Source organism: Lucilia sericata, unplaced genomic scaffold (assembly GCF_015586225.1).
Source record: "Lucilia sericata isolate MDLA Ls3-8-SP2 unplaced genomic scaffold, ASM1558622v1 Contig000349F_arrow, whole genome shotgun sequence".
Lineage (NCBI taxonomy): Eukaryota > Metazoa > Arthropoda > Insecta > Diptera > Calliphoridae > Lucilia > Lucilia sericata.
The window spans coordinates 19,443-46,906 of NW_023994369.1; the positions used below are offsets into that span (position 1 = coordinate 19,443).

General features: G+C 34.4%; 7 protein-coding genes across 7 annotated transcripts; all 7 read right to left on the minus strand.

Annotated features, from left to right (window-relative positions):
* Positions 1-679: 679 nt before the first annotated feature.
* On the minus strand, positions 680-5,204 carry LOC119603965 (odorant receptor 42b-like). The gene is made up of 4 exons (XM_037956269.1): positions 5,171-5,204; positions 1,233-1,968; positions 816-1,176; positions 680-754 (listed from the first exon to the last, which is right to left on the minus strand). Exons 1-4 carry the CDS (start codon positions 5,202-5,204, stop codon positions 680-682), a joined length of 1,206 nt encoding a protein of 401 aa, XP_037812197.1.
* Positions 5,205-7,158: 1,954 nt separating this feature from the next.
* LOC119603952 (odorant receptor 7a-like) lies at positions 7,159-8,615 on the minus strand. The gene is made up of 4 exons (XM_037956256.1): positions 8,561-8,615; positions 7,761-8,499; positions 7,339-7,699; positions 7,159-7,233 (listed from the first exon to the last, which is right to left on the minus strand). Exons 1-4 carry the CDS (start codon positions 8,613-8,615, stop codon positions 7,159-7,161), a joined length of 1,230 nt encoding a protein of 409 aa, XP_037812184.1.
* Positions 8,616-9,010: 395 nt separating this feature from the next.
* Positions 9,011-11,231, minus strand: LOC119603953 (odorant receptor 7a-like). The gene is made up of 3 exons (XM_037956258.1): positions 10,478-11,231; positions 9,151-9,509; positions 9,011-9,082 (listed from the first exon to the last, which is right to left on the minus strand). Exons 1-3 carry the CDS (start codon positions 11,229-11,231, stop codon positions 9,011-9,013), a joined length of 1,185 nt encoding a protein of 394 aa, XP_037812186.1.
* A 2,573-nt stretch (positions 11,232-13,804) lies between these two features.
* LOC119603954 lies at positions 13,805-18,117 on the minus strand. Its single transcript, XM_037956259.1, has 7 exons — positions 17,363-18,117; positions 16,015-16,372; positions 15,892-15,959; positions 15,786-15,814; positions 14,912-15,677; positions 13,959-14,316; positions 13,805-13,894 (listed from the first exon to the last, which is right to left on the minus strand). Exons 1-7 carry the CDS (start codon positions 18,115-18,117, stop codon positions 13,823-13,825), a joined length of 2,406 nt encoding a protein of 801 aa, XP_037812187.1. The 3' UTR covers positions 13,805-13,822.
* A 353-nt stretch (positions 18,118-18,470) lies between these two features.
* LOC119603955 (odorant receptor 7a-like) lies at positions 18,471-20,684 on the minus strand. Its single transcript, XM_037956260.1, has 3 exons — positions 19,918-20,684; positions 18,595-18,952; positions 18,471-18,542 (listed from the first exon to the last, which is right to left on the minus strand). Exons 1-3 carry the CDS (start codon positions 20,682-20,684, stop codon positions 18,471-18,473), a joined length of 1,197 nt encoding a protein of 398 aa, XP_037812188.1.
* A 386-nt stretch (positions 20,685-21,070) lies between these two features.
* On the minus strand, positions 21,071-24,144 carry LOC119603956 (odorant receptor 7a-like). The gene is given in 3 exon segments (XM_037956261.1): positions 21,071-21,142; positions 21,203-21,560; positions 23,384-24,144. Coding segments are annotated over 3 exon segments (1,191 nt in total).
* Positions 24,145-24,655: 511 nt separating this feature from the next.
* LOC119603957 (odorant receptor 7a-like) lies at positions 24,656-26,836 on the minus strand. The gene is made up of 4 exons (XM_037956262.1): positions 26,816-26,836; positions 26,040-26,755; positions 24,795-25,152; positions 24,656-24,727 (listed from the first exon to the last, which is right to left on the minus strand). The coding sequence occupies exons 1-4, from the start codon at positions 26,834-26,836 to the stop codon at positions 24,656-24,658; spliced, it is 1,167 nt and encodes a 388-aa protein (XP_037812190.1).
* Between the last annotated feature and the right edge of the window lie 628 nt (positions 26,837-27,464).

The window sequence follows — 27,464 nt, forward strand, 5'->3', positions numbered from 1 at the left end:
TAGACTAGACTATAGACTAGACTATAGACTAGACTATAGACTAGACTATAGACTAGACTATAGACTAGACTATAGACTAGACTATAGACTAGACTATGGACTAGACTATAGACTAGACTATAGACTAGACTATAGACTAGACTATAGACTAGACTATAGACTAGACTATAGACTAGACTATAGACTAGACTATAGACTAGACTATGGACTAGACTATGGACTAGACTATTGTGAAGACTTTAGACTAAACTGTAGATAATACTATAAACTTGACTGGACTGGAGTTATCACCATTTATTGTATGTTTATATAAGAAACAACAGCTGATTTTAGAGTTTTGATGGAACGTTTTTATTTGATATAAGTTTTAGTGCTTTTAACCAATATTACCAATTCATCAATTTTTTTTGAGCAATGAATTAGTGTTTTCGATAACTAACTGTAAACCCAATTTTAGCTGATAAAGTGAATTCCAGTGCTAACGAGTGCTGCAAACATTTATTATTTCTAAGCAATCCATTTTTGTTCTCAATAAAAAATGTTCTTTCCTTTAAGGAAAACTATGTTGTAATTTATAACGGGTGCTACAAGCATTTCTTTATTATATCCGAGCAATTAGTTTTTGTTTCTAATAAAGATTTTGCATAAAAATCCCTTGAAGTAAACTTTGCTTTTCGTCTTACTGCAAACCGAGTCTCTCTTTAAGATTCATTTTCTTGATTAGAGTGTACAAAGAAAGAGAAAATTTGGCGATCTGGAATAATAGAAGAACATTATAAATTAAGAAAATTTATGGGAAACTACATTAAACCTACACTGATAAAACTATTTAAATTAATGTAGAATATTTTACCCGCCATAAATTCTATGGTCTGTTGAGTACGCTGCATGAAAAATATCAACATTTTACGATACTGAGGACTCTGGTGAATCCAGGAGGAATGAAAGATTTCCTCACTTAAACGATCACTGTCATACATTAAACAATTGGAATAATAGCACAAGGGAAAGATTTCCACTACCACGGCTAACACATAAAAACAAGAGGCTATTTTGGAGGAAACAGCCTTAGCAAAGATCATCATATTAATCAGAGTAATGCTTAGAATACCGGCAGTTATGGTGAATTGCAGAAATATTGTAGCGGAAATAACGGGTGTAATGATATTATAAAGTCTGTAGAGAGAGAAAAAATATTAAAACTAAAATTATTTTATAATTTAAGGACTTACTCTATAATATTCTTATGATCCATAATGCACAGCTTCAAATCTTCCAAATTATCTTCCAAAGTTTTATCAGGTTTCGAACACAATTTACTAATTCTCAGACGTAAAATATTCACATGAGCCCTTAGCATACAAACATAAACAGCAGCATAGGCATCATTGGCCACTTCTTGCGAACAAGCACCACCCATTAACAACCATTCTATTATAGAAATCACAATAAATTCCCATTTGGAGTTGCGCCAATTGATATAGGGAAAATACAATGAATAGGGTGGATGACCCGCCAGTATAGATACTATAAACGTAGAGGTGGCATAACTCCAAAATGAGGTAGCAAAACTAACCACCAAACGGCGACCCAAACTTTTAAGTTTATAGAGTAAAGCTATTTCATCCTCATCCATACAACGTTCATCCAATTTAGCCATTACGGGCTCAGCTGTTAGTAGATGAGGTATATAATACAACAACATACATATTTTCATCGAAGAACCTATGACATTTATGGCAACTTGTATGGAGGTTAGTAAGGTATCATATTCAAATTGACTCGATTTTCGCATATAGCTGACTAGAAAAGAGGAAGGCAAGAAAATGGTAACACTGAAGTGTACAAAAATGGACCACAGCAGGTGCAAGTATTTGTGCTTCTTCGTCCTACAAAGACCCATTATGCGAAAACATCGAAACAGATAAGTGGTGGAGTCTTTGCTGGTAACCTTTGGTGTAATTTTGGCTTAAAAGGAAAATTTTTAATTCTTAATTTAAACTCCAATTTTGAAACCAAAACTTACTAGTTTTTTTAATGAATATCGGTTCATCTGCTTTAGTGTTTTTAAACATTTTGATTAAATAACTAAACTTGTGTCTTTAGATTTTTGTGATTTTTATATAAAATCTGTTGAAAAAAAAAGTTCTTAAAAAGTTTAGTTACCGTTTTAAATGTGCATAATGTTTGGGTTAAGAAAAACTTTCGTTTAAAGTTCGTGAGTTTTTAATAATTAATTAAAATTAAAATAGCATTTTTAGTAATAGTTAATGAATGTATAAAAATAGTTGGAATAGGGAAGAGACTCATCTAGGAGAGTTTTAAAGCAAAACCTTGAAAATCATGACTTTTGGGAAAGAAGTCTAAATGATTATTTTTCCTGCTAAAGTTTCTTAACGTCTATAGACTAGACTATAGACTAGACTATAGACTAGACTATAGACTAGACTATAGACTAGACTATAGACTAGACTAGACTATAGACTAGACTATAGACTAGACTATAGACTAGACTATAGACTAGACTATAGACTAGACTATAGACTAGACTATAGACTAGACTATAGACTAGACTATAGACTAGACTATAGACTAGACTATAGACTAGACTATAGACTAGACTATAGACTAGACTATAGACTAGACTATAGACTAGACTATAGACTAGACTATAGACTAGACTATAGACTAGACTATAGACTAGACTATAGACTAGACTATAGACTAGACTATAGACTAGACTAGACTATAGACTAGACTATAGACTAGACTATAGACTAGACTATAGACTAGACTATAGACTAGACTATAGACTAGACTATAGACTAGACTATAGACTAGACTATAGACTAGACTATAGACTAGACTATAGACTAGACTATAGACTAGACTATAGACTAGACTATAGACTAGACTATAGACTAGACTATAGACTAGACTATAGACTAGACTATAGACTAGACTATAGACTAGACTATAGACTAGACTATAGACTAGACTATAGACTAGACTATAGACTAGACTATAGACTAGACTATAGACTAGACTAGACTATAGACTAGACTATAGACTAGACTATAGACTAGACTATAGACTAGACTATAGACTAGACTATAGACTAGACTATAGACTAGACTATAGACTAGACTATAGACTAGACTATAGACTAGACTATAGACTAGACTATAGACTAGACTATAGACTAGACTATAGACTAGACTATAGACTAGACTATAGACTAGACTATAGACTAGACTATAGACTAGACTATAGACTAGACTATAGACTAGACTATAGACTAGACTATAGACTAGACTATAGACTAGACTATAGACTAGACTATAGACTAGACTATAGACTAGACTATAGACTAGACTATAGACTAGACTATAGACTAGACTAGACTAGACTAGACTAGACTATAGACTAGACTATAGACTAGACTATAGACTAGACTATAGACTAGACTATAGACTAGACTATAGACTAGACTATAGACTAGACTATAGACTAGACTATAGACTAGACTATAGACTAGACTATAGACTAGACTATAGACTAGACTATAGACTAGACTATAGACTAGACTATAGACTAGACTATACTAGACTATAGACTAGACTATAGACTAGACTATAGACTAGACTATAGACTAGACTATAGACTAGACTATAGACTAGACTATAGACTAGACTATAGACTAGACTATAGACTAGACTATAGACTAGACTATAGACTAGACTATAGACTAGACTATAGACTAGACTATAGACTAGACTATAGACTAGACTATAGACTAGACTATAGACTAGACTATAGACTAGACTATAGACTAGACTATAGACTAGACTATAGACTAGACTATAGACTAGACTATAGACTAGACTATAGACTAGACTATAGACTAGACTATAGACTAGACTATAGACTAGACTATAGACTAGACTATAGACTAGACTATAGACTAGACTATAGACTAGACTATAGACTAGACTATAGACTAGACTATAGACTAGACTATAGACTAGACTATAGACTAGACTATAGACTAGACTATAGACTAGACTATAACTAGACTATAGACTAGACTATAGACTAGACTATAGACTAGACTATAGACTAGACTATAGACTAGACTATAGACTAGACTATAGACTAGACTATAGACTAGACTATAGACTAGACTATAGACTAGACTATAGACTAGACTATAGACTAGACTATAGACTAGACTATAGACTAGACTATAGACTAGACTATAGACTAGACTATAGACTAGACTATAGACTAGACTATAGACTAGACTATAGACTAGACTATAGACTAGACTATAGACTAGACTATAGACTAGACTATAGACTAGACTATAGACTAGACTATAGACTAGACTATAGACTAGACTATAGACTAGACTATAGACTAGACTATAGACTAGACTATAGACTAGACTATAGACTAGACTATAGACTAGACTATAGACTAGACTATAGACTAGACTATAGACTAGACTATAGACTAGACTATAGACTAGACTATAGACTAGACTATAGACTATGATGATCTTAGTACTACTGGTGGTAAACTTAACGGTCAACACCATCCTCGAGCTCGAGCTTTCCCATCTATTTATTATTGGAGACTGTTTTGTTGTCTCTAATTGGGATCATTCGTATAATCGAGTTAAACGAATAAAGAGTTTTGAAAACTGTTATCTTCTTCTTATCGATAAGAATCCATTACACCATAAGTGTTCCAACTTTGAACTGTTTTTTCCCCTTAAAGTTTTCATTTTTATTCCTCAAAGTGTTAACATTAGAATTGTCTAGACTTTTGCTTTATTTTTTCCCAACAATAATTAAAAATGCAACAATTATTTTAAACAATACAACTAAATATGCATATTTTTTTGTCAAAAGAAATTTTAATTTTTTCACACTTTTCAAGAAACTAAAAGTTTCGTTTACAAAAGTTTCAGGGCCAAAGTCCTGCTGCATTTCAAATAGCTGCTAAAGCTTCTTTTGTTCTGCTGGATTTTAACAAGAAACATTTCTTAGTTGAATATTGTAAAGTGTACATGGTTATTGAGCCAAATTTTGAATTTTGGATCTCTTACAAACACTACAAAGGGTTTAATATGTCGCTCTAAACTTCATGAAGTTATGACGTTTACAGACTTCCTCTACTCTTTGTGCTCTAGTGCCCATCTCCCAAAAAGGAAAGGAGAATGTATGTTACACCAAATCCGAAGAAATATACCTAGGCCTATTTCGGGTCTATTATGGTAATTGAGAAGAATGACTTGGGAGAGAAAGATATTCCTAATACAATTAATGTCGCTTGTTGAGGTGAAAACATTCCAGGCGATTAGAGGATTCCAATATATTCAAGTCTAAACATCAGATTCGAGAGAAGAACATTTTTATGTCGTTTAGTGGAAAACTTCAACAATTTCTGAAGATATTTGTTCTATTAAAGAGTAATACTTTGTTGGTCCAAACCAATATAAGAGCACTTTGAATATTGATGAAAACATTCTAGGCGTTTAGAAAATCAAAATATATTCACGTCTAAACATCGGAAGTCGTTGGAGAGGTTTAACGTCTCTTGTAGTTTCTAAATCTCGAAGTATAATTCTCTTTATAGAATCACTTGGGAGGGAAGAACGTTCCTAATACATTCACATCTAATCATTCAATGTTGTTTGGTTTGTTGATAACATTACAGGCGGTTAGAGATTCCCAATATTCAAGTCTAAACATCAGATTCGGTGGAGAGAATCACTTGGAAGAACGTTCCTCATACATTTGCGCCTGAACATCCGATGTAGTTTGGTAGAAAGTTTTAACTATTTCTGAAGAGATTTGTTTTAAGAAAAGGCAAGACTTTGCTGGTCCAAACAAAAATTAAAGGCGAAAATATTCCAGGCAGATCTCAGCTCTATAAGACACATTTTGGAAGAATGGAAAGATAGAAAAGAAAGTCTTTTGGACTACCATCTCCAGGAAGTTATAGCGTTGGAGAAATCTCAAGTTGATTGAGGAGATTGTTAGCAGAATCACAACTAATCGCAGGATCGTTTTTTCGAATGAGCAAAACATCAAAATAACAAGTGAAATAATAATGCTAATTCTTAAGAAAAACTTCAAGAGATCTTAGTTAAAATTGGGAGTAATCTAATCAAAGGAATTTGTCTTTGGAAGATCATAATGTTGTTGATCCAAACAAAGTTAAGCTTTCTTCGAATAAGAAGATAACAATCTTCTTTATTGGTTAATAAAGTTGTCGCTGAGTTGACAATCTTTGGCCGAGTAAGACTCGGGTCGTTCGAGAGCAAAGATCCAATTGTATTGGGAAAGAAAGAAGATTGTCGCTGAGTTTACAATCTTTGGTCGAGTAACACTCGGGTCGCTTGGATGGGAAGATCTAATTGTCTTGGGAACGAAAGAAGATTATTCTTCCGAATAGCAGAACAATTTTGAAGCAAATCAAAGGCTTCTCTTTGCAGTAATGTCCTTATCAATTTCCAGCTAATCAAAGGAATTTGTCTTTTGGAAGATCAAAATGTTGTTGATCCAAACAAAGGTAAGCTTTCTTCGAAGAAGATAACAATCTTCTTCAAGTTTCTTTGAAGAATATTGTTTGTTATTGGTTGATACAATTATCGCTGAGTTGACAATCTATGGTCGAGCAAGACTCTGGTCGTATGGGAGCGAAGATCCAATTGTCTTTAGAACGAAAAGGATTGTTGCTATGTTCATAATCTTTGGACGAGTAAGACACGGGTCGTTCGGGAGCGAAGATCCAATTATCTTAGGAATTAAAGAAGACTGTTCTTCGGAATAGCAGAACAATGTTGAAGCAAATCAAAAGCTTCTCTTCACAGTAATGTCCTTAACAATCTCCAGCTTTTGATGGATAATTTTGCAAAGAACTAGAAATTAATACCAACCAACTGGCGTTACCTTTCTTAGCTTTGCCTATCCACCTCTACACGTTCTATATATAACAATTTCCCATTTAAAACGGAAGAAAGGAAAGAATGGAAACTTTAGTTGTTGTTTATGAATTATCAGTTATTGATTTATTTTCTCTTCATGTAATTTTACATAAGTTTTATAAAAAATATAATAAAAATCGTTATTCCCTCAACGAAAATCTTCACTGCAAACCCAACCGCTCCTTGATGCCCATTTTTTTGATGAGCGTATAAAGTGAAAAGGAAAATTTTGCAATCTAGTAAAAGGAAAGAAAGGAAGGGTTATCGTGACCATAAAAAGTTTAAAGAGAATCATAAACTACTGAAATCTCTAGACATCTTCCAGCAGGAACCTTACTTACACTGATAAAACTATTCAAATTAATGGGAAACATTTTCACGGCCATCAACTGCATAGTTTGCTGAGAACGTTGCATGAAAAATATCAACATTTTGCGATAGCGATAATTCTGTTGGATCCAGGTGGAATGAAATATTTCAACACTCAGCAAATCACTATCACAAACTAAACAATTGGCATAATAGCACAAGGGAAAGATCTCCACCACCACCGCCAGAACATAAAAGCCAGAAGCAATAATAGAAGAATAACCACGAGCAAAGATCAACATGTTAATCAGAGTAATGCCCAAAATGCCAGCAGTATTGGTGAATTGTAGGAATATGGTGGCGGAAATAACAGGTGAAATGATCTGGTATAGTCTAGGGGAAAGAGAGAAATACTTGCTTTTAAATGGAAGTGGATGAGTTGAAAAATACTTACTCGATTAAATGTTTATGATCCTTAATGCACATTTTCAATTCCTGTTCATTTTCCAATAGAGTTTTATGGGGATCTGACCCTAGTTTCCTTATTCTGAGGCGCAAAATATTAACATGAGCCCTTAAAATACAAACATAAACAGCCGCATAGGAATCATTGGCCACTTGCTGAAAACAGGCAGCATCCATGAGTAAAAACTCTATGAAGGAAGCCACAAAATATTCCCAAGTAGAGTTGCGCCAATTAATGTGCGGCAAATATAACGAATAAGGAGGATGACCCGCCAACATAGAAACTACAAAAGTAGAGGTGGCATAACTCCAAAAGGTTATAGAGAAATTAACCACCAATTTACGCCCCAGATTTTTGATCTTAAACAGCAATTCTATTTCATCCTCGGCCACACAACGTTCATCCAATTTGGCGAGTACTGGTTCGGCCGTCAGCAAATGTGGTATGAAATACAATAACATGCAGATTTTCAGAGAACAGCCAAAAACATTAATGGCCACTTGTATGGAGGTGAAGAGAGTATCATAGTCTAAATTCTTATTAGATTCCACGGAGTAGCTGGCTATAAACGAAGCGGGCAGGAATATGGTTACACTGCAGTGTATAAATATGCTATAAATGATATAAGCATATTTATATTTCCCGGTACGATAGAGACCCAATATACGGAAACAACGATATAAATAGGTAAGAGCTTGTTTGGTTTTTACCTTAGGTTTGCTAGAGGCTAAATGGAGTTATCAAAACATTAAGTTGTTTGCCAAAATATAGGTTTGTAAGATACTCACTAGCTTCCTTTAGTACTAAATCTTTTCCCGGTGCAGTAGTTGTTATTTTAAACATTTTCTAATAATTTTTCTTTTAAGACTAATTTTACTTTTAAGTTAATCTAGATTTTATATATAAAACTTAATATTTTGTTGTAAAAACTTTAAGAAAAAGTTTTAGTTCTTAATAAGTTATTTAAACTATTAAATAAGAAAGTTTAAACTAAAATAAATTATTCATATTTTATATAAAAAATCAATGTCTAACAAACAAAAGGCCATCATCTAACCTGCAGCACCCAACCTTTCCCAAACGCTTAAACTACTGCAACAAAACTTTTTCTTTTTAATAACAATTAAAAATTCAACAATTAACTAATTAAACAACATTTATTTCAAAGCAATAAAACTTAAACTACTACAAATTTATATTACTTAACCTCAAACTCGCATACTCCACGATAAACCCCATTAGTTCTTTAAATTTTCACCAAAATCCATTTGCTTTATAAGAGTATATAAAGAAAATGAAAATTTTCCTATCTGAAAAGAAAGAAGAAAAAAAATCAAAACTAAATCCACAAATTATTTCAAAATTAAAATTAACTTACTGCCACACTTGTGCTGACATTTATGGGAAATAATTTCATAGCTGTTAGAGTTATGGGCGTCTGTGAACGCATCAAAAAGAATATTAACATTTTGCGAAAACGTTTATCCTTGTCAAACCATTCACAATGGAAAATGGCTAATGATAACTGTTCACTGTCATCGATTAGACAGGTCGAATAATAGCAACATGGAAATGTTTGCATTAAAACGGCTAGCAAATAAACTACCGAAGCTATTTGGGCCGATAAATCGGCAAATATTAGAATGTTAATTAAGGTAGTGCCGAGTATGACGGCGGTAACGATGAACTGGATAAAAATGGTGATCGAAATTAGGGGACTGATAATTTCTAACAAGCCGTGAAAGAAAAATAAGCGAAACATAGTGTTAGCTGAACTTATTGTGATCTAAAAGCTGGACTATAAAGTAGTCTATAGTCTGGTCCATAAACTAGTCTATAGTATGGACTATAAACTCTCCTCGACTTTAAATAAGTCTATAGACTGGACTAAAAACTAGTCTATAGTCTGGTCCATAAACTATTCTATAGTATGGACTATAAACTCTCCTGGACTATAAACTAGTCTATAGTCTGGACTATAAGTTCGTCTATAGTCTGGAATATGAAATCGTCTATAGTGTGGACTATAACTCGTCTATAGTCTGGACTATAAACTCGTCTATAGTCTGTCCTATAGGCTGGACTGCAAACTCGTCTATAGGCTGGGCTATAAACTCGACTAAAGTCTGGACTACAAACTCGTCTATAGGCTGGACTGCAAACTCGTCTATAAGCTGGACTATAAATTATTTTTTAGACTGGATTAGAGTGTGGACTATAAACTCGTCTATAGTCTGGACTATAAACTCGTCTGTAGTCTGGGCTATAAATCTCTCTATAGTCTGGACTATAAACTCGTCTATAGTCTGTCCTATAGTCTGGACTATAAACACGTCTATAGTCTGTTCTGTAAACTCGTCTATAGTCTGGACTACAAACTCGTCTATAGGCTGGACTACAAACTCGACTATAGGCTGGACTATAAATTCATCTATAGTCTGGATTATAAACTATTCTATATTCTGGGCCATAAACTAGTCTGTAGTCTGGACTATAAACTAGTCTAGAGTCTCGACTATAAACAAGTTTATAGTCTGGACTATATATATATATATTGTCTATAGCCAATCTGCATTTTGGATTATATAGTCTCGAGTATAATCTGTTCTATAGTCTACTCTATTGTTTAGTCTGCAGTCTAAATTCCGGTCTGTAGTCTAATCTACTATCTGATCTATAGTTCCGTCAATATATCTCCCCTCACCTTAACAAATTCTGATGATCCTTAATGCACATTACCAACTCTTCATAATGTTTATCATTACTTCCATCCCTATCCGCCCCCAATCTACTGACACGTTTCACCAATATCTGCATATGAGTCCGTATGGCATAGACATAAATGACAGCATAAACATCATTACCAGCCTGATGAAGACAGGCCAAATTCATGATAATATATTCAATTGTAGATTGTGTTATAAAATCCAATGTAGAATTACGCCAATCCATTAAGGGCATAAATACCGTATACGGTGGATGTCCCATACTCACTGATGATATCATAGTAACTGTTGAGTAGAGAACATAAAAACCCATAAATAATAATGCCAAACGATTGCCTATTATGGCACAAGAACGTATATTTTTGTATTCATCCTGTCGCTGGCATCTAGCATCTAAAGTGTCCAATATATCCAAGGCCTGGTGCTGATGTTTTATGAAAAACATTCTTGTTAGAACTTTAACTGGTATACCCCAAACATTGGTGACCATTTGGAATGAAGTCAAGAACTGCATGGTTGTCATTTGGCTAAATTCGTAGCAATAGCTTAAAGTGAGCGATACTGGCAAACAAATAAAAACCGATATATTAATAAAGGCTGAGTAGATATAATAAAGTGGCTTCCATTTTTTAGTTGGTTGTAAACCCATGTAAAGATGATTTTTAAACAGATAAGCCGTAGCTTCACGAGTTGCTTGTAAATTATTGCCACGACCCCAAAATCTATCGAACATTTCGGTAACTGGTACAATTTACGTTTGATAATTTTCGCTTAGTATTTGACTTAATTAATGCGAAATATTCATTTGTATATAAAAAGGCAAAAGGGCGTGGTTATAGCACATTGAATTTAAGGTGGAGATTTCTTTGCTTAGTCTGTAATCAATCATACATTGTTGTCAAAGAGGGTTTTAAAGGTTATATACTATTTTCAAATGGGAAAATCCCATTTACGTATGTAATATATTAAAAATATGACACGTGTCAAGCGTACATTCTACATTCTATAGATTGGTGTAGAGTATCGTTTATAGACTGGTGTATAGTCTAGTCTACAGACTACAGTCTTTAGAGTGGTGTATAGTCTAGACTAGTCTATAGTCTGATCTATAGACTGGTCTATAGTCTGGTCTATAGTCTGGTCTATAGACTGGTCTATAGTCTGGTCTATAGACTGGGCTTTAGTCTGGTCTATAGACTGGGCTTTAGTCTAGTCTATAGACTGGTTTATAGTCTAGTCTATAGACTGGGCTATAGTCTAGTCTATAGACTGGTCTATAGTCTAGTCTATAGACTGGGCTATAGTCTAGTCTATAGACTGGTCTATAGTCTAGTCTATAGACTGGTCTATAGTCTAGTCTATAGACTGGTCTATAGTCTAGTCTATAAACTGGTCTATAGTCTAGACTATAGACTGGTCTATATTCTAGTCTATAGACTGATCTATAGTCTAGTCTATAGACTGGTCTATAGTCTAGCCTATAGACTGGTCTATAGTCTAGTCTATAGACTGGTCTATAGTCTAGTCTATAGACTGGTCTATAGTCTAGTCTATAGACTGGTCTATAGTCTAGTCTATAGTCTAGTATATAGACTGGTCTATAGTCTAGTGTATGGACTTGTCTATAGTCTAATCTGTAGGCTGGTCTATAGTCTTGCCTATAGACTGGTCTATAGTCTAGTCTATAAACTGGTCTATAGTCTAGTCTATAGACTGGTGTATAGTCTCGTCTTTAGACTGGTCTATAGTCTAATCTGTAAACTGGTCTATGGTCTGGTCTATATACTGGTCTATAGTCTAGTCTATAGATTGGTCTATAGTCTAGTCTATAGTCTTGTTTGTAGACTGGTCTATAGTGTAGTCTATGGACTGGTCTATAGTCTAGTCTATAAATTGGTCTATAGTCTAGTCTATAGACTGGTCTACAGTCTAGTCTATAGACTGGTCTATAGTCTAGTCTATAGACTGGTAGATAGTCTAGTCTATAGACTGGTCTATAGACTGGTCTATAGTCTAGTCTAGTCTATAGACTGATATATAGTCTATAGACTGGCCTATAGTCTAGTCTATAGACTGGTCTATAGTCTAGTCTATAGACTGGTCTATAGTCTAGTCTATAGACTGGTATATAGTCTATAGACTGGCCTATAGTCTAGTCTATAGACTGGCCTATAGTCTAGTCTATATACTTGCCTATAGTCTAGTCTATAGACGGGTCTATAGTCTAGTCTATAGACCGGTCTATAGTCTTGTCTATAGACTGGTCTATAGTCTTGTCTATAGACTGGTCTATAGTCTAGGCTATAGACTGGTCTATAGTCTAGGCTATAGACTGGTCTATAGTCTAGTCTATAGTCTAGTTTATAGACTGGTCTATAGTCTAGTCTATAGACTGGTCTATAGACTGGTCTATAGTCTAGTCTATAGACTGGTCTATAGTCTAGTCTATAGACTGGTCTAAAGTCTAGTCTATCGACTGGTCTATAGTCTAGTCTATAGACTGGTCTATAGTCTAGTCTATAGACTGGTCTATAGTCTAGACTATAGACTGGTCTATAGTCTAGACTATAGACTGGTCTATAGTCTAGTCTATAGACTGGTCTATAGTCTAGTCTATAAAATATGTAGTCTATAGACTGCTCTATAGTCTAGTCTATAGACTGGTCTATAGTCTAGTCTATAGACTGGTCTATAGTCTTGTCTATAGACTGGTCTATAGTCTAGGCTGTAGAATAGTCTATAGACTGGTCTATAGTCTAGTCTGTGGACTGGTCTATAGTCTAGTCTATAGACTGGTCTATAGTCTAGGCTATAGAATAGTCTATAGTCTATAGACTGGTCAATAGTCTATAGTCTATAGACTGGTCTATAGTCTAGTCTATAGACTGGTCTATAGTCTAGTCTATAGACTGGTCTATAGTCTAGTCTGTGGACTGGTCTATAGTCTAGTCTATAGACTGGTCTATAGTCTAGGCTATAGAATAGTCTATAGTCTATAGACTGGTCAATAGTCTATAGTCTATAGACTGGTCTATAGTCTAGTCTATAGACTGGTCTATAGTCTAGTCTATAGACTGGTCTTTAGTCTAGTCTATAGACTGGTCTATTATCTAGTCTATAGTCTCGTCTTTGGACTGGTCTATAATCTCGTCTATAGGCTGGTCCATATCTCTTGCGTAGATTGATCTACAGTCCAGTCATTAAGATTTGAACCCCCATTACATAAAACTATTAATTTTAGTAATGATCTGTGTGCAACAACTACATTTATTTAAAATAAATTCGAATACTATTTCCATGTTTAAAGTGATGATTTTCCAACCATTAGTGCTCAAAGTGTTTACCAAAATCCATTTCCTTGATAACCGTATATAGGGAAAATGAAAATTTTGCAATCTGTAATGAAGATTGCGATCAATTGTAAAACATTATAAAATCATTTCATCCTTCTTCAACTTACCCCCAAACTGGTATTCAATGTTATGGGAAACAATTTCAGAGCCGTTAACGTAATGGGCATCTGAGAACGCATCATATAAAATATCATTAGTTTACGAAAACGTATATCCTTGTCAAACCATTGACAGTGGAAAATTGCCAAAGATAGTTGATCACTTTCCTCGATTAGGCAAGAAGCATTATAGCAACAGGGCGATGTTTGCACTAATACAGCAATAAGATATAGTACAGAAGCAATTTGGGCGGAGAAGTCGGCAAATATGAATATATTTATTAAAGTCGTACCGAGAATGACGGCCGTAATCATAAATTGTATAAACATGGTCATCGAGATGACGGGGCTGATAATGTTGACCAAACTGGCAAGAGAGTAGGAAAGATTTTAAAAGATATTTTCTATAAATTTAAAATTATATCAAAAGTTTTTAAGGAGATTTCATTAATAGACTGATCGATAGACTCATATTTAGATTGATTTATAGTCTCATATATAGATATCATCTATAGAATGATCTATAGATTAATCTATAGACTGATCTATAGATTAATCTTTAGTTCCATCTATAGACTGATCTATAATCTCATCTATGGACTGATTTTTAGTCTCATCTATCGACTGTTCTGTAGTCTTATCTATTGACTGATCTGTAGTCTCATCTATAGACTGATCTACAGTTTCTTCTATAAACAGATCGATAGTCTCATCTACAGACTGATCTATAGTTTTATCTATACCTGACCTACGGTGTCATCTATATACTGATCTATAGTTTCATCGATGGACTGATCTCATCCATAGAGACTGATCTGTAGCATCCATCATCTATAGACTGATCTATAGACTATATTTATATGATCTGTAGTATCTTCTTAGACTAACTATATATAAGTCTCAACTTAAAACTGATCAGTTGTTTTCTTTAGAATAGGCAACATTCCGACAAATTATTGTACCTTAACAAATCCTGATGATCCTTAACACACATCACCAACTCCTCATAGTGTTCACCATTTGTGATCTTCCTATTGACACCCAATCTCCTTACCCGTTCCACTAATATCTTCATATGCGTACGTATGCCATGGATGTAAATGACAGGATACACATCAATAGCAGCCTGATATAGTACAGCAATATTTAGAGCTACAAATTCAATAAACGATTGTACAACAAACTCCAGCATAGAATTGCGCCAATTTATGAAAGGTATAAATAATGAATATGCCTGCTTTCCCATACTCAACGATGTAGTAATTGTAGCAGCCACATATACACAGTAAAGGGTGGAATAGAATGTCGTTAAACAATTACCCATCATGGCACAATGTTGAATTTTGTCATATTCATATGGTCTTTGACAGCGAGCATCTAAGGTGTCCATGGCTTTTAAGGCTTGATGTAAATACTTAAAGCTTATAGTTATTGTGATAATTTTAGCTGGTATACCCAAAACATTAATGAAGGCCTGCAGTGATGTCAACAATTGCTCGGTGGTTAGTTTTTTATATTCATAGTAGCAGGTTAAAGTAAAGGATAGTGGCAAAAGAACACACATATTTAGTTTTATGAACAGAGAATATATACGATGTAGTGTTGGCCATTTTTGAGATTTTCCTACGCCCAAATAGAGAAATAAATTGAAGAGGTAATGGATGGCTTCTCGAGTGGCTTTTTGAATATTACCACGTTTTCTTAACTTCTCGAACATGTTGTTAGAATCTTAAGTCAATACTTACTGAAATCCTTTGATAAGCAGTGGAAATTTTGAATAAATTGTATGTGTTTAATTGAAGAGGGGGCGTGGCTTTGTAAGGTCTAATTAAAGGCTAAACATAATTGTTTGTGTTGATTTTAAACTACAAATCTAAAATTAACGTGTGAAATTATAAAAGTGTAAACCACCCAAGGGGAGATTTAGGGCGTTTTCCTTTACTTCTCGAAATGTTTACCAAAATCCATTTCTTTGATAAAAGTATACAAAGAAAATGAAAATTTCGCTATCTATAAAGAAAATTCATTAATATTTAAAAAAAAAAATTCTAAATTTAAAACTTACCCCCAAACTGGTATTTAAGGTAATGGGAAATAATTTCAAAGCCGTTAAAGCTACCGGTACTTGCGAACGCATCATAAAGAATATCATTAGTTTACGAAAACGTATATCCTTATCAATCCATTGACAGTGGAAAATAGCCAAAGATAATTGATCGCTATCGTCCATTAGACAAGTGGCTTGATAGCAACAGGGACAGGTTTGCACCAACACCGCTAGAAAATAAACCACTGAGGCTATTTGGGCCGAGAGGTCAGCGAAAATTAATATATTTATTAAAGTGGTGCCCAAAATAATGGCGGTTATCATAAATTGTATAAAGATGGTTATCGAAATAACCGGACTGATGATATCTAATAAACTGAAAAGAGAATAAAGTCAATTATTAATGTCTAAAGACTGGACTAGAGTCCGGACTAGATCGTCTACAGACTGTAAAGATTGAGCTTATCTTATTGATCTAAGGTCTCACCTATGGACTGATTTGTAGTCTTATATATAGAATGATCTATCTTCTCATCTATCGTTGAATATGATTTATAGTCTATTCTAGACTGATAGTCCAATCTACAGACTGATCTATAGTCCCGTCGACAGACTAATCTATATTCCCATCTGCAGTATGATCTGTAGTCATGTTTATAAACTGATCTTTAGACAAATCTATTGTCTTACTTACAGAATGATCTATAGTCTCATCCTTTGGTTACAACTATAGACTGATCTATTGTAGTCCTAAATATAGACTGATCATTTTATCTTACCAAATGTTCAGTTTTAGAAATTGTAGAGTTTATAGTCTCGTCCTCATCTTTATCTCATCTATAGACTGATCTTAAGGCAGATCAATGGTCTTATAATCTAAATTCTCATTTACAGTCTTCCTTTGATTGGTTTAGATTCTATAGTGTTATCTTTAGAATGGAATAAAGATATAACTATAAACTGATCTAGTTTAGTCTTATCTATAGACTGATAATCATTTATCTTATCAAGTCCATGTTCAGTTTTAGAAATTTTAAAGTTTTTAGTATCGTCCATTCAATTGTCTCATGTGGAGACCTATTTCAACTATAGACAGATCTATAATATCATCGATAGACTGATCAATATCATCATCTATAGGGTGATCTATAGTATCATATATCATGGACAAATCTATCGTTTCATCTCTATATTTGCCTATAGTCTAATCTTTAGAATGATCTTTAAGAGATTGATCTATAATCTAATCTATATTATGATCTGTAGACTCATCTAAAGAATTACACTACACTATAGTCTAATCGTTATACCGATCTTCAGTCTTAACTATAGACTGATCTTTAGATAGAACTGATCATCATATTACCTTAACAAATCCTGATGGTCTTTAACACATTGCACCAACTCCTCATAGTGTTCTTCATTCGAAGTCTTTCCATCCGCACCCAATCTTCTAACCCGTTCCACCAATATCTGCATATGAGTACGTATGGCATAAATAAAAATGACAGCATAAACATCATCTCCACCCTCATGCATACATATCAAATTCATGAGCATAAATTCAAGAAATGATTGTAGCACAAACTCTAGCATTGAATTGCGCCAATCCATTAGGGGCATAAATAATGAATACGGTGGTTGACCCATCCACACCGATGTTATCATCGTCAGCAGTGAGTATAAAACATAGAAACCAATAAAAAATATCGTCAAACGATTGCCCATCATAGCGCAATGACGTATTTTCGCCTGTTCATCTTGTCGTAGACATCGTGCATCTAAAATATCCATGACATCCATGGCTTGATGTAGACGTTTCAATGACACTACTATGGTTATGAATTTGGCCGGTAAACCCCAAACATTTATGGCCACTTGTAGTGAGGTCAACAATTGTACGGGTGTCATTTTACGGTAGCCATAATAATAGCTTAAACTGAAGGATATGGGTAGAAAAACACAAACACTGAAATTCAATAGCACTGAATATAGATAATACAAAGGTTTCCATTTGGGCGGTTCTTGAAAACCCAAATAAAGGAAATTTTTGAATAGATAAGCGGTGGCTTCACGAGTAGCCTGTAAATTATTGCCACGACCCCAAAATCTATCGAACATGTTGTTAGTTTAAGAGAGTTTTACTTAATGTTGAGATTTTTTAAAATTTTCCAGGTGATTTTCAAGGGCCGTGAGAATGGTTTTTATTTTGTAGCTTTTTCTAAGGGAAAATTCTATTTCTGTTCTACAAGAGGGTGTAGTTTCTGTTAGGGGTAATTAGTGGCTAAGGCTTATTTGCTAGAAATCTAAAAATAACTGCTAAATATTGTATGAGCGAAACTGCAAACCCTGCAAATTTAAAACCACAAATAACAGAAACATTTTCAAAATGCTAGAAAAAAATCTAATATTTATTAAGTATGTATATGTTTTGTGAAACACCTTAATATTACCAATGACTTAGAATATCTCCTTTAGTTCTTTAAGCTCTGACCAAAATCCATTTCCCTGATAAGGGTGTATAAAGAAAATGAAAATTTTGCAATCTGTAATAGAAAGATTTTCAAAAATATTCAAAAATTTCTTTAGCAAACTTACCCCCACACTAGTATCCAAAGTAATGGGAAACAATTTTAAAGCCGTTAGAGTAATGGGCGTCTGTGAACGCATCATAAAGTATATCATCATTTTACGAAAACGTATATCCTTATCGAACCACTCACAGTGGAAAATGGCCAATGATAATTGTTCACTGTCCTCGATCAGACAAGTAGCTTGATAGCAACAGGGTGATGTTTGTACTAGAACTGCAAAAATATATACTACTGAAGCGATCTGAGCTGAGAAATCAGCAAACACAAAGATATTTATTAAAGTGGTGCCCAAAATGGCGGCCGTTATCATAAATTGTATGAAGATGGTAATAGAGATAACGGGGCTGATGAAGTCTACCAATCTGAAGGGAGATAGAAAAAACATTAGTGAGATTAGTTTCAAGTTTGGATTATAGTCTAGTCAGTTGACTGGACCTTAGCCTGTCTAAAGTCCTCACAATAGTCGATTCTACTTATAGTCTGTATGAAAGTCTAGTATATTGTCTGGACTATGGTCTATTATATAGTCTGGGCTATGGTCTAGTCGATACTAGAGGGCTAGAATCTATTCTATAGTTTGGACTATAATCTGAACCATAGTCGGGAATTTAGACTGGACTATAGTCCAGACGATAATATAGTGGAAAGTCTTAGCTATTGCCTGGACTATAGACTGGACTACAGTCTGGATTGTAGTCGGACTATAGTCTGGACTTTAGTCGCACTATCGTCTGGACTATAGTCGCACTATAGTCTGGACTATAGTCGCAGTATAGTCTGGACTATAGTCGCGCTATAGTCTGAACTATAGTCCCACTATAGTCTGGCCTATAGTCGCACTATAGTCAGGACTATAGTCGCTCTATAGTCTGGACTATAGTCGCACTATAGTCTGGACTATAGTAGCACTATAGTCAGGACTATAGTAAGGACTAAAGCCTGGACTATAATCTAGTCTATAGAATATACTTTACTCTGGTCTATAGTCTGCACAAGTCTTGTCTAAAGACTAGTCACAGTCTACAGTATATGGTTTGGTCTACAGCATAGTGTATAGTCTGATCTTTAGCCTAGTAAGAAGTATAGTCTAGTCTAATCTTTAGTTTAGTCTATAATCTGGACTATAGTGTAACTCGTAGTCTGGTCTATAGTATGTTCAATCGACTGGTCTATTATCTGGACTTTAGACAGATATATGGACTGGCTTAAAGTATAATGTATAGTCTGATCTTTAGTCTGGTCCAAAGTAGAGTCTAGTCTATTCTCTAGTTTCATCTATAGTCCGGATTCTAGTCTAGACTATAGACTATAGTCATTTCCAACTTACTTCAACAAATTCTGATGATCCTTAACACACAACACCAATTGCTCATAATGTTCATCATTACTGTAAGCTGAATCTGTACCCAATCTTTTCACCCGATCCACCAAAATCTGCATATGAGTTCTCAAGATATAAACATAAATAATGGCATAAACATCCACCGTTGCCTGATGCAAACAACCGACGTTGACCAAAAACCATTCTATTAAACACTGCAGTATAAATTCCAACCATGAATTGCGCCAATCTATTATGGGTAAAAATAGTGAATAACCTGGTTGACCCATACAAACCATACTTAAAATGGTAACTACGGCGTACATGGTATAGACACTCATGAAAAATACCGTTAAACGATTGCCCATTATGGCGCATTCGCGAATTTTCTTACATTCTTCGGCTAGAAGGCAGCGAGCATCTAGAAGATTCATTATGTCCTTAGATTGGGATAGACGTTTTAATAATAGTCGCAGTACAATAACTTTAGGCGGTAGACCCAAAACATTGATGAAAACTTGTAGTGAAGTCAAGAACTGTTCAGCCGACATTTTGTGTGACTCATAGTAGTAACTTAAGGGAAACGATAATGGAAAATAACCCAAAACAAACATATTCACTGATACCGAAAGTAGATAATATAGATATTGATAACATTTCTGCCATTTCTTGCAGGGTTTTAGGCCCAGATAACGGAAATTTTTGTAAAGATACGCGGTGGCTTCGCGTGTAGTCTTTAAATTATTGCCACGACCAAAAAACCGATCAAACATATTGTTAGTCTAAGAGAACTGAAATTAATATTTGGTGGTTAGGAAGTTATCAGATTGACTACTACTACTTTTAAGGGGATTTTCCTTGTACAGGGATTAATAAGTAATAAATTTCTCTATGTTAATTTATAGTCTTTTTGTGGAAAACATTTAAAATAGATTTGTTTCTAGTGCATGAAAATGGGCGTATTGGAATCAATGCAGCTGTCCACCAATACACTGGTCTTTCGCATCAAACCCATAAAATTTTTATAAGAAACCGAAATTTTCACATAACACGGTTCTACTTTTATTAGGACAATATCTTAAAATTTTACTATTTCAGAACTATTTTGAACTACAAATCTATAACATCAAATCTTTCAAAATATCAAGACCAATATCATTTACTGCTTAAAATTCTGACCAAAATCCATTTCCTTGATCAATGTATATAATGAAAATGAAAATTTTGCTATCTGTAAGAGGAAATCACAACTTTAATATTCCATAATCAATGTATTAAAGGCCCAACTCACCCCCAAGCTGGTTCTCAAAGTTATTGGGAATAATTTCATAGCCGTCAACGTTATAGGAGTCTGGGAACGCATCATAAAATATATCATCATTTTACGAAAACGTATATCCTTATCGAACCATTCACAATGGAAAATGGCCAGCGATAACTGCCCACTGTCATGTTGAAGACAAGTGGCCTGATAGCAGCAGGGCGATGTTTGCACCAGTACCGCTAGAAAATAAACTACACTAGCAATTTGTGTAGAAAAGTCGGCAAATATAAAGATATTTATTAAAGTGGTGCCTAAAATGGCGGCGGTAATCATAAATTGTGTAAAAATGGTTTTCGATATGACTGGACTGATAATTGCAACTAATCTGGAAAGAAAAGTTAATGATAAACGAAACCCCAAAAGTTTTCTACAGAATACACTATATTTAGAATAGACTACAGTATTAACTGACAGATTATAGACTAGACTATAGTCCAGACTATAGACTAGACTATAGTCCAGACTATAGACTAGACTATAGACTAGACTAGACTATAGACTAGACTATAGACTAGACTATAGACTAGAATATAGACTAGACTATAGGCTAGACTATAGACTAGACTATAGGCTAGACTATAGACTAGACTATAGGCTAGACTATAGACTAGACTATAGGCTAGACTATAGACTAGACTATAGGCTAGACTATAGACTAGACTATAGGCTAGACTAGACTAGACTATAGGCTAGACTATAGACTAGACTATAGGCTAGACTATAGACTAGACTATAGGCTAGACTATAGACTAGACTATAGACTAGACTATACACTAGACTATAGATTAGACTATAGACTAGACTATAGAATAGACAATAGTCTAGACTATAGACTATACTGTTGTCCAGACTATAGACTAGACTATAGTCCCGACTATAGACTAGACTATAGTCCCGACTATAGACTAGACTATAGCCCCGACTATAGACTAGACTATAGTCTAGACTATAGACTAGACTATAGTCCAGACTATAGACTAGACTATAGACCAGACTATAGACTAGACTATAGACTAAACTATAGACCAGACTATAGACTAGACTATAGTACAGACTATAGACTAGACTATAGTCCAGACTATATCTCAGACTATAGACTAGACTATAGTCCAGACTGTAGACTAGACTATAGCCCAGACTATAGGCTAGACTATAGTCCAGGCTATAGGCTAGACTATAGTCCAGGCTATAGGCTAGACTATAGTCCAAACTATAGTCCAGACTATAGACTAGTCTATATTCCAGACTATAGACTAGTCTATATTCCAGACTATAGACTAGACTATAGTCCCGACTATAGACTAGACTATAGTCCAGACTATAGACTAGACTATAGTCCAGACTATAGACTAGACTATAGTCCGGACTATAGACTAGACTATAGTCCAGACTATAGACTAGACTATAGTCCAGACTATAGACTAGACTATAGTCCAGACTATAGACTAGACTATAGTCCAGACTATAGACTAGACTATAGTCCAGACTATAGACTAGACTATAGTCCAGACTATAGACTAGACTATAGTCCAGACTATAGACTAGACTATAGTCCAGACTATAGACTAGACTATAGTCCAGACTATAGACTAGACTATAGTCCAGACTATAGACTAGACTATAGTCCAGACTATAGACTAGACTATAGTCCCGACTATAGACCAGACTGTAGTCCAGACTATAGAGTAGACTGTAGTCCAGACTATAGAATAGACTATAGTCCAGACTATAGACTGGACTATAGTCCAGACTATAGACTAGACTATAGTCCAGACTATAGACTAGACTATAGTCCAGACTATAGACTAGACTATAGTCCAGACTATAGACTAGACTATAGTCCAGACTATAGACTAGACTATAGTCCAGACTATAGACTAGACTATAGTCCAGACTATAGACTAGACTATAGTCCAGTCTATAGTCTATAGTCCAGACTATAGACTAGACTATAGTTCAGACTATAGACTAGACTATAGTCCAGACTACAGACTAGACTATAGTACAGAGGATAGACTAGACTATAGTCCAGACTATAGATTAATCTATAGGCCAAACTGCCAAATGACTAAATTATAGTCTAATTAATTTGTTTCGAAAATGTTTTTTCGCAAAACTCAATTTTTCTATAAGTTTCTAAGTTGTTACCTTAACAGTTCCTGATGATCCTTAATACACATTACCAAATCTTCATAGTCTGTATCATTGGTGGTTTTCTTATCGGTACCCAATCTGTTGACACGTTCTAACAGTATCTGCATATGAGTGCGTATAACATATATATAAATAACAGTATAAACATCTATACCAGCTTGATGCAGACACACTATATTCATTATCATATATTCAAGGAATGATTGAATAGCAAATGTCAACATAGAATTACGCCAATCCATTTTTGGCATATACAAAGAATAAGGAGGTTGTCCCATAATTACCGATGTCTACATAGTAACCGCTGCATACAAGTAATAGACGGTTATGTAAAATATGGCTAAACGATTACCAATCGTAGCACAATGACTTAGCTTTTCCTTTTCATCTGAACGTTGACAGCGTTCATCTAATTTGTCCATAACATCCATGGCTAGGCGTAAACGTTTAAATGACACTGAAATTGCTAGAATTTTCGCTGGTAAATCAATAACGTTTATGGCCACTTGAAGTGAGGTCAATAATTGTATCACAGACATTTTGCTGTGTTCGAAAAAGTAACTCAAACAGAAGGATATGGGCACAAACACACAAACACTTAGACGCATTAGCATTGAATAGATACAATAGAGTGGTTTCCATTTCTGTGGCTCCTGTAGGCCCATATAAAAAAAGATTTTGAATACAGAATCGGTGGCTTGTCGAGTAGCGTGGTAAGTCTTGAGGCGGCCAAACCAATATCTAGCGAACCACATGTTGCCTAATATGAAGGGTTTTAATGTTTGATTTTAAATGTTATATGTGGATTTGATTGTTTTGTATTGATTGACTGTGCAAAATATATTTAGACAGTGGGAGTAGTCTGTGTGAGAAAATTAATTACAAAAAACAGGTTTGCCCAAAACCTGTAATCATAATTTATCGGCTAATAGGAAACTTATACAGCTGTCACTAACTTTTAATTGAAAACTATAGCATCTGTTAGTTCCTAATGTAAGTGTTATTGCAATAGATTGGATAACTAGTTAAGGATGCATTGCTTGATCAAACACTATAGTTTGGACTGGACAATAGTTTATTCTATAGTCTGAAATATATTCTAGTCTATACTCTGGGCTGATGTTTTGGCAGAATTATAGTCTGGTCTACAGTCTAGTCTATAGTGTGGACTACATAGAACTACTTTTATTAGGATAATACATCAAAACTACATTAGAACTACAAGACTATTCCATTGCACATCTGTAATTTCAGGACACATTTCCTCTACTGCCTTAAGTTTTTACCAAAATCCATTTCCTTGATCACAGTATACAACGAAAATGAAAATTTCGCAATCTGTAAGAAAAAAACCCACACATAATTCTAGTATTTCAAAATCGATCACATCAAATTTCCGACTCACCGCCAAACTGGTTCTCAAAGTTATAGGAAATAATTTCATAGCCTTCAAAGTTATAGGATTCTGAGAACGCATCATAAAAAATATCAACATTTTACGAAAACGTACATCTTTATCAATCCATTCACAGTGGAAAATGGCCAACGATAACTGTTCGCTATCCGCTAGGAGAAAAGTGGCTTGATAGCAACAGGGCGATATTTGTACCATAATCACTAGAAAATAAAGTGAACAAGAAATTTGAGAAGAAAAGTCGGCAAAAATAAAATTATTAATTAAAGTAATGCCCAAAATGGCGGCGGTAACCAGAAATTGTATAAAGATGGTTTTCGAAATGACGGGACTGATAACTGCTACTAATCTGTAAAGAAAGTTATGATACATTTGAAATCTGCAGAACTTTTCTGTGGAAAAGTTATAATTTCGTAAAAATTTTTTAGTCTGTAGATTGAACTACGGACTACTGTCTAGTCTGGACAACAGTGTAGTCTATAGGGAAGACTATCATTTAGCCTATTAATTGGAATATAGTTGTAGGGTCTACAATCTAGTCTATAATCTAATACATAGTCTATTCTAAATTCTATTCTAAATTCTAGTCTATAGTCTGGTATATAGTCTAGTCTATAGTCTAGTCTATAGTCTAGTCTATAGTCTAGTCTATAGTCTAGTCTATAGTCTAGTCTATAGTCTAGTCTAGTCTATAGTCTAGTCTATAGTCTAGTCTATAGTCTAGTCTATAGTCTAGTCTATAGTCTAGTCTATAGTCTAGTCTATAGTCTAGTCTATAGTCTAGTCTATAGTCTAGTCTATAGTCTAGTCTATAGTCTAGTCTATAGTCTAGTCTATAGTCTAGTCTATAGTCTAGTCTATAGTCTAGTCTATAGTCTAGTCTATAGTCTAGTCTATAGTCTAGTCTATAGTCTAGTCTATAGTAGTCTAGTCTAGTCTATAGTCTAGTCTATAGTCTAGTCTATAGTCTAGTCTATAGTCTAGTCTATAGTCTAGTCTATAGTCTAGTCTATAGTCTAGTCTATAGTCTAGTCTATAGTCTAGTCTATTCTATAGTGTAGTCTATAGTATATTCTATAGTATAGTCTATAGTCCAGTTTACAGTCCAGTCTATATTCTTGTCTAGAGTCTAGTCTATAGTCTTCTATAATATTGCCTGACCAATGCCCACATCAAAGTCTCAACTGTAATCTACAACTATATTTCTTTGAAACAGTCAAAACTTTCACTAATTACCTTAACAATTCCTGATGATCCTTAACACATAACAACAACTCCTCATAATGCTTATCATTACTAGTTTTCGGATCGGTACCTAAGCTCCTGACACGTTCCACCAAAATCTGCATATGAGTACGTATAACATAGATATAGACAACACTATAAGAATCCACTATAACCTGATGCAGACACACCGCATTCATTATCACATATTCAAAGAAAGATTGTAGTGCGAAGGTCATCGTAGAAGTTTTCCAATCTGTGTTGGGAATGTACATGGAATACGGTGCTTGACCCATTATTACCGAAGTTATCACTGAAACAGCCGCAAAAAAGCAATATAGGGTTGCATGAAATACTGACAGACGATTGCCAAAGATGGCACAATGACTCAGTTTTTTCTTTTCATCCGGACGTTGACAGCGTTTATCTAAAGTATCCATAATATCCATGCCCCGATGTAGATATTTTAATGAAATTTGCATAGTTAAAACTTTGGCTGGTAAACAACACGCATTCACCGACACTTGAAGTGAATTTAATAATTGCACCGTGGTCATGTTATGGTATTCGAAAAAGTAGCTCAACATGAAGGATGTAGGCAGAAGGACACAAACACTTAGATTTATTAACAATGAATAGAAATAATAGAGAGGCTTCCACTTCTGAGGTTTCTGTAGACCCATATAGAGTAAGATTTTGAAGATAGTTTCGGTTGCTTCGCGTGTAGCCTGATAGGTTTTGCTGTCGTATCAATATCTACCGAACCACATGATGTAAAGGACGAAGACTTTTTGATTAATGTTTGACATTTTGCATGTGATTTGTAGTTTTTATTGTCTTAATTAGTTTTGCAAAAAAACATTGTTAAGAGTGGGCGTAGCGTATGTGAAAGAAAAATTAATCAAAAAGAGTTTTGGCCCAAAACCTGTAATAACAATTTACCGGATAATAGGAAACTTAAACAGCTGTCACCACCTACTAATTAACAAATATACCTCTTGTTGGTCCCTAAAGAGACGTTAGTGGTAATATAGCAACGCTAGATGTTATAGAAGTTATAGAATACAGTCTATAGACAAGATTATACTATAGACTAGACTACAGACTACACTATAGACTAGACTATAGACTAGACTAGACTATAGACTAGACTATAGACTAGACTATAGACTAGACTATAGACTAGACTAGACTATAGACTAGACTATAGACTAGAATATAGACTAGACTATAGACTAGACTTTAGACTAGACTATAAACTAGACTATAGACTAGACTATAGACTAGACTATAGACTAGACTATAAACTAGACTATAGACTAGACTATAGACTAGACTATAGACTAGACTGTAGACTAGACTATAGACTAGACTATAGACTAGACTATAGAGTAGACTATAGACTAGACTATAGACTAGACTATAGACTAGACTATA